Source organism: Pterocles gutturalis, unplaced genomic scaffold (assembly GCF_000699245.1).
Source record: "Pterocles gutturalis isolate BGI_N339 unplaced genomic scaffold, ASM69924v1 scaffold7739, whole genome shotgun sequence".
Taxonomy (NCBI): Eukaryota; Metazoa; Chordata; class Aves; order Pterocliformes; family Pteroclidae; genus Pterocles; species Pterocles gutturalis.
This window is the reverse complement of record NW_010133176.1, coordinates 51,963-60,039: the sequence shown is the minus strand read 5'-3', so window position 1 is coordinate 60,039 and position 8,077 is coordinate 51,963. Positions and strand designations below refer to the sequence as shown.

General features: G+C 37.9%; 1 protein-coding gene across 1 annotated transcript in view; it reads left to right on the top strand.

Moving 5' to 3' along the window:
* Positions 1–4: 4 nt before the first annotated feature.
* LOC104467373 (kinesin-like protein KIF6) overlaps positions 5–8,077 on the top strand; it is a gene marked incomplete at its 5' end in the record, with an annotated part of 48,710 nt that continues 40,637 nt past the window's right edge. Inside the window, 3 exons of the mRNA XM_010081130.1 lie at positions 5–19; positions 741–850; positions 4,104–4,178. Of these exons, the coding sequence (XP_010079432.1) occupies positions 5–19; positions 741–850; positions 4,104–4,178 (200 nt within the window). The remainder of the gene's footprint in view (positions 20–740; positions 851–4,103; positions 4,179–8,077) is intronic.

The window sequence follows — 8,077 nt, the reverse complement described above, 5'->3', positions numbered from 1 at the left end:
GGGTCGGGAGCGGAGCGGCGCGGCTCTGTGCTGTCCGCTGGAGCCTGAAGAAGTTCATAAAAGCGCAAAGTCCAGGCTGTAATTAGCGGGAAGAGGGTGAGGAGCTTCTTTCCCGTGTAGTTGTTAGAGAAAGGCTCCTCAGGAAGAGCGCTGGAGGCTGGTCAGTGGGTCTGTGGGGTTCAACGCGGTGCTGGACGTTGGAGGGGAACGTGTGGCTCCCGGTCGTTAGTTATGATAAAGATAGTGAAAGCACTCATCAGAAATCCTGCGTATAGGTCTCTTCGCTCTTTTCTCGTGTTAAACCAGCTCCACTCACTCTGTCAGAGTCTTCCCTAAGATATTCTTCCAGGTTTTGGTGGGTTTTTTTGCAATGGTGGCTGTGCTTTGTGTTTTATAGCAGCTCGGATATTAAAGTGGTATTAAAGCAACTTGTGTCCAAGAGGCTGTGTTTCTGTTTCAAATCTTCCCGTGGTGTTTACGTGGAAACAAACAAGATCGTGTCAGTACGCGCTTGCTTTGTTGTATAGTGGCTGGGGGGGGGCTTGCCCCCGGGGCTGGAGGGGGCTCTGCTCCTGGGCCTTTGAAATGGAACCGTTCTGGTTCTGCACAGCGCGATTCTGAAGTTTCTGTGAAGTCCTCCTTCAGGCAGTTCCAGGTGCTAAGCTTACAGAAGTTATACCTAAGGGCTGTGCTGTTCTGTTGGTAAAATTATGTTGTTAACTCATATCCATGCTTACTAGATTTATTCGGTTGATGACGATGAGAAAGCTCTGTCCAGCCTGGAGATCATCGTGCCACGTGACCTAGCAGATGGGTTCGTCAATAATAAACGAGAGAGCTACAAGTTCAAGTAAGTGAAAGCCTGATCTTTATATCTTCTGCCTTTATGATGTCACTGTGTAGTGATGCTAGATCTATAGAGCCTGGAAAAACCTATTCTTAAAATGAAGCTTTGGTATAGATAGGTTTATTTTTATACAGCTCCATTAACAAGAGCAGTACTCCAGCGCATTATGCTCTGCACCTGGACCAGTGTGATAGCATTTGATAAAGTTGTGGGGTTTGTGTCTATGCATTGCAGGTCATTGTACATTTCTCTCATCTCAAAGACTGCATCTTCCTTTATCAGTTCTTCCATTTTTACAGCTTGTTTTGAATTTGTTTATGGAAATTGAATGTCGGACTGTGTGTTCTCTTGTGATCTAATGAGTTGGCATAGGGTGGCTAAAGATGTCTTGCTGTAAAGCACTGTTTAGAGACTGTGTTTCAGACATAACCAAAACACAGTAAAGAAAAGCAGAGATTGTTGAAAGAAATGAAAACATGGTTGTAGAATGTAAATAGTTTTTACAAACTAAAAATAAGTACCAGCAATATCAATCAAATATTTTTATCTTTTCAACAGAAAACTTGGAGGCAACATTATAAAATTTTGATGATGAAGAAAGCTAGGTTTATAACCACCTCTAATGACTAGGTTGAGGTTGTCGTTTTCCAAATTGAATATTCTTCAGTTTTTATAATACCAAATTAAGTAAATTTCTTGCTCTATACTATTAAAAAAGAGAGCCTCAGATAAACATCTGCAGCTCAGACTGATGTCATTTTACAACAGCTAAGGAAATCTATTCTGCTTGGAAGAGAGGAGCTGCCCTCTCCAACTAGATTAACATGCAAAACTAGCTTAGATTGCAGATGCCCAAGCCAGCTATAATGAATGCTGTTATTTTTTTCTGACTTTATCATTTATTAAGAAGTCTACAGAGATGGATTTTGAGAAACACTATGCCTTATTATTCTTAAGACAATGCAAAAATTATGCTGTGGAGCAATAATATTTTTTTTTGTCCATAAAACTCATTCTTTAATGCAGTCTGTCTATCCTGGTCACCTCAAACATTATTCTCCTTTGTTCTTACTTTATGTGGGAATCAAACACAATTGTTTGAATGATATGACGGATTAAGGATTAGCAGGAGAGAATCTGTGCCTCTGAAGTTTGTGTATCACATTTTCTGTGATGTTGTATGCACTGCATAGTCTCTTGCAGTCCATGGTGCCGTTCTATACACCTGATGTCTGTAGTGCCGTTCTATATACCCTTTGAAGTTCTCTGTGAGTATACAGTTCCAGATAGGAGGAACAACACAGCAGGGCACAAGTACTCCAGGAGGTTTCTGGAGTGTATTAATGACAACTTTCTGACATATGGTTAAAGAGCCGATGAGGGGAGAAGCTCTGCTGCACCTCATATTTACAAACATGGAAGAACTGGTCAGGGATGTGAAACCTGGGGGTGGTCATGGCTGCAGTGGCTATGAGATAGTAAAATTCAGGATCCTGAGAGAAGGGAGGCAAGCAAAAAGCAGGATCGCAACCTTGCACTTAGAAGAGCAGACTTTGGCTTGTTCAGGGACCTGCTTGAAAGAATCCCATGAAACAGATCTGGAGAGAAGTCCAGGAGAGCTGGCTGATTTTCAAGGATTGCTTCCTCCAAGCTCAAGAATAGTCCATCCTGATGAGCAGAAAATGACGAAAAGGCAGCAGGAGACCTGTGTGGATGAGCAAGCAGCTACTGACTAAACACAAACATAAAAAGGAAGTGTACAAGAGCTGGGAGCAGGGTCAGGTAGCCCAGGAAAGCCTAGATAAGTACACAGTGAGGGCTGTTGAAAATGAGCTGAGCTGCTGGGCCCAGAGAGTTGCCATCAGGGGTCCAAAGCCCAGCTGGAGGCCAGTCACTAGTGGTGTAATTGATAGCGGTTTGGATTAATGACCTGGGTGATGAGTGATTAATGAGTGAGTGAAGCTTCAGCAGGTTCACTGACAATATGAAACTGAGGAGGTTGATTGCCACACCAGATAGTTGTGCTGCCATTCAGAGGGACCTCAAGAGGCTGGAGAAGTGGGCCGATAGGAATTTCATGAAGTTCAGCAAAGTGAAATGCCAAGTCCTGGTCCTGGTGAGGAATAACCAGGATAGTCTCAGGGCAGACTGAAAGCAGGTTTGCAGAAAAGGACCTGGATTCCTGGTAAACAAGAAGAACATGAGTCAGCAATGCAACATTGGCCGCAAAGAAGGCCAACAGCCTCTGGGCTGCATTAGGCGGAGTGTTGCCAGCAGGTCAAGGGAGTTGATCCTTCTCCTCTAGTCACCACCAGTGAGATCACATCTGAAGTTCTATGACCAGTTCTGGGCTCCAGGAAAGGGTCACAAAGATGATTAAGGGACTGGAGTATCTGACATGAGAAGAGGCTGAGAGACCTGGGACTGCTTATCCTGGAGAAGAGAAGGCTCAAAGGGATCTTATCAACACCTGATGGGGAGGGGGAGGGAACAAAAAAGATGGAGTCAGATGCTTCTCAGTGGTGCCCAGTAACAGGACAAGCGTTAATGGGCACAAATTGAAATAGAGGAAATATTAAAAAAAAAAACAGCTTTTTTTAATGGAGAGGCAGTGATGAACTACTGGAACAGGTTGCCCACAGAGGTTGTGGAGTCTCCATGCATGGAGATACTCCAAACCTGACTGTACAGACCCCTGCTCGAGCTGACCCTCCTTGGAGCAGGGGGATTGGAGCAGATGGTCCCTTCCAACCTGAAAGGAGTCTTTGATTCCATAAGACAACTGCAGATATTTTATATAGGAAGTGATAAAACTTAGATTGAATATCTCCTTGTGATTTACCGTAACTGCGCAGCAGAATGAAGGAAGTAGTTATGAAAAAATGTGAGCCTGGCTATACTGGTAGGATGCTGTATTTGGTTATAGTGTAATCTATTTATTCAGGTTTCATTGTGGTGCCAGTTACAAACACTGATTCTCTTGATAGATTTAAAATACAGTTTATTTTTTTTTCTAAGCTGCATCGTTTTATCACAGGAATTTATTGTACAGATCTTGTCAAAGCAGCACTGTGTGGAGCCTATTTATGTACAATAGCACAACAGCACGCTGTGGTTACGACTACAGGGAAAACATTGTACTAAGTTATGTAAGCCTCATGATGTAAACATTGACTATTACAAACACAAACAAAAATGTATGAATCAAGTAGTGTTTGAACATTCTAAGCAATTATTATTTGCTTAATATTTTCAGATTTGAGAAAATTTTTGACCAAGAGGCAAAACAAGATGTGGTTTTTGACAGCATTGCCAAACCAGTAGCAGAATGGTACGTTGTTGATCTTGTGAGTAATTGGGGTAATGCAGGGTCAAAAATAGCTTTCATTGTATTACTTGAAGGAGAACTGGCAAGTGTTTGTCTCACTGTTGTAAAAGTGGATTGATGTTTTAATTTTCTAAATACTGGCATGTCTGAATCTAAGAGATATGCAACAATCCCCTAAGAATTTTATGTATGGTAAGGTTCCGTTATTGACTCCTAAAATAACACTGCTACCGTTGCCTCTTTTGCACACGTGTAGAAATCTATGTCTAATTATTTTTTTGTCTATAATATAAGCTCACTTCGTTGCATGAGAAAAGTATTCCCTATATAGTGCCATGAAGGGGTAAACCTAAGGAAAATCCTATCCCCCTTTTTATTTAAGTTAGAGACACCCATAAATTATTAACTGTGGAGATATTCTCATATTTTGCCCTCATTATTTTTGTCTTAATGTAGGGCATTGATTTTGGCACTCTTTTGGTTTTCTCCTCCAACAGCCCTCATATTTTAGAGTTTGCAAAGGCAAGCATTTAGGAGGGATGTAAAATCTCTTCATTCATTGTGTGGATAGAATGCCACTCTGAACCAGGTGGATTTCCCAGTATGCTGTTCTCTTTACTCAGCTTATGCCCACATTGCTGAAGTTAGTACTGGTTTTAGTGGGGGAGAAGATCCTACATTGAAGGAAGCAGACTCTCCATCATGTTTGTCTGTTCATCAAACTTACTGCTCAGAATCCAAACTTGTAGTGAGTTGGGAAGTGTTCCTTTAGGTGTTAACATCTTTCTCATCCATCTGATGGTTTAAGCAATGATTCTGCAAGTTGTTCTTCAGCCTATTGCACTGTCAAGTGTTTTGCACTGTGGGAAAACAGACATCCTCAGTTGGACACGTAGTCTTTCTGAAATTATTGCTTAGAGATGAAAATATACCTAGCTCTTCAGAATTTCATTTTCTTGATTTTTCCTATTTTCTTCTTAAAAGTCTCTCAGAAAACAGGAGGTTAATTTACAATGAAAGTAGTTTGTAAATGGATCCTCATTTTCTCTCAAGATGGAGAGCCAGTGAATTTGAAACTTCACTAGAATAAGTTAAATGTGCTTAAAAAAATTATGTTCTTACTTCACCCAAAAGAGAATTCTTTGCTTATCTGACTTTATAACATACAGCTTCAGGTTAACTTGTTTACTTGATTTCTGGGTTTGTTGGTGACTGCAGAAAAAAAATTCTGTATCTTATTTGACTGTGCTTGGAAAGAGACGGGTTAAAACTCTCGTTACGTGCTATGGATTGAATTATCCTCAACAAAAAACTCAGAGTATCAAAGCTAACTAGCAAAAGATTGATTGAATTTTTTTTTACTTTGGAGTGTTTTGCTAGAGTATGGAAAGGTTTTCCAGTTGAATAATTCACCTATTTAGTGCTCTAACAAAAAGGAAGTGGTATTGTTTTCTTTTATTTCAGCGTTGGCTGATACTAAATTTTTATGTGTTGATTTGCTCCATTATCTAGACTTTAGTTTTGATTTTTAGAGATTTTTAAGTACTTAAAAGTACTTAAATACTGTTAAAATCAATGGTGTTTTGGCATGCAATTATCTCTGAATAGCTGAGACTTTAACGCTAAAATTGATTTATAAAATCTCTCTTAACTGAATCAGGACTATTTTGATGCTGAGTGCTATCATGTGTTTCTGTTCTAATTGATATTTTTATTGTTACGGATAATATTGCAGGATAATTTTGCTTGTGTTTTTATAGTAGAGTAGCCAATACCAGAAGTATGTTCCTATTTCTCATCCTTTTCCTTCATTTTTGCCTTTTCTTAGGCAAAAATGTGTATTTCAAAATGTCTTCGTAGTCATGAGGTTCCTTGGCTAATGGAATCCTTAACTGTGCCTGAAATTTATTTCACCCTATAGTTAATGACTCAGTTTTCCTTTCCATTGTGGGACAATAAGAATTGCTCTGTTACTTTGAAAGACCACAGTCTTTCACAGCAAAATGTTCTTCACTATTTGTTTCTTTCTAAGTCGACGTTCTCTTGCAGGGAGAAACTGTTGAAGATGCACTAATTTCTCTTGTTGGAGTCACATTACTAAATAAAGTTTTTTTCTGTCTCTTATCGGGGAAAAGAAAGCAGCAGGAAAGTATCAATGAAGTAGTTCAGTAACATTTTGAGGCTCTTTGTCATGCGTACTCACAGTCATGAGAAAATTCAGTTCAATTTCAATGTTTAGAAAAAAATTTTCAGCATTGTTTAAGCTGAAAACAGCAATGCAGTGTTCAGGATTCTAAAATCTTTCTAGTTTGTTCTTGGATGGATAGAAATTGGATGCAACTTTCTTTTTTTTTTTTTTTTTTTTTTTTCTTTTTAAGTGTGCTTTCTTTGATGTTGGGCCACTACTTTTCTCTCTTTAAGTCCAGCTACATTGTCATCTTGCCTGTGGTTTCAGAGGCACCAGACATTAGTTCATTTAATTTGCTTCTTCAGTCAAAAATGCCAACCTCTGCAAACCATTAGAAGCATGTGATTTGCTTCCTTTTTTAAAAATTATTGTTATGTTAGTGCTTGAGTCATCTCTTACTTAGTTTCTTTGTTTGTATTTTCCTCTTTTGCTTTGCATTTTAAATACATATTCTTGATATTTTTTTTGCAGAGCCAACTGGATCTTTTAAGAAGCAGCACTAACTCTATTACTCTATCGAAAAATAGAGAAAATAAATAACCTTCTTCTTTTATATTTTGCTAACAATTAAGCATTGCTTTAGTCTAACAACAGAACAAGGTTGCTCTTATAATGCTTATTAGCGTTATGATGATGAATACAATCAGAAATTAAGTAGAAAATGTTAGTGCTTTGGAAGTAGTTTTGTTTTCAGTTCTATGGCCAATGTTTTCTTTTGGTTTATTCAAGAATAACATTGACAATACTTTCTCTTCAGACGTATCATACAAATAATAAGCAGCTCAGCTGTTTATAAACCGAACAGCAATCACCTGTTTTTTTGAAAGATCTGATACCGTCCAGGAAAATGTTCCCATTCCTGCAGATTTTAGTTTCTTCCCATGTGCTGTGTTTATCCTCAGGATTAACATCTGTAATATACAGACTCCTTCCCTTTACTCTTTTCTTTTTTTTTTTTTTTTTTTTCTGCTGCTTATTCTTACAGAAAATATAGTCAAAATATTTTGCAGAACAGCATCCTTACAATATTGACTATATTTTGTAATGTCTCTCTCTCCAGTTTTAGAAAATATTTCACCAGTAATTGAAAATGTTTGGGAAACATATTTACATCATTAAATTGCCTTGTAATACAAAGCCACAGGATGTAGACTAAACATCCTCATAGGACATTTCTAGCTTTACAGAATATGCTCGTAGAAATCTAGTGACCATCTTTTGCTTTTCTGACATTATTTTTTTTTCTTCCTGTTTAAGTCTGTGATTAAGGGGATATAATAAAAATATTTGGACCTGGCTGTTTTGTGAGTTTTTTTTGTTGGTTTTTTTTTCTCTCTCTCACTAACAACTCAGGGTTTTGGCTTCTACTGTGTGTTCAAGGAAAATAAAGTATCTACAAGTTTCTTCAAACTAATGAAATTTCAGTAATTTTTAAATGGATACTAATTTTCTCTCAAATAGTGCTCTCCTTTTGACCACCTAAGCTAGAGTGATGCTGAATGTGCTTTACTTTCACTAAATAATTGATCTGAAATTTGAACCATTAGATAAGAAATTGCTTGAAATATGAAATCTTAGTTTGCAAGGTTTTGTAATAAATATTTTATTTATTACAAATAAAAGATTCCAAATAAATAATAATCTATTTTTGAACATTATAGAATAAAATAAATTGAGAGATTCTTAAGAGTTTTAGATTCTTATTTCTCAATTT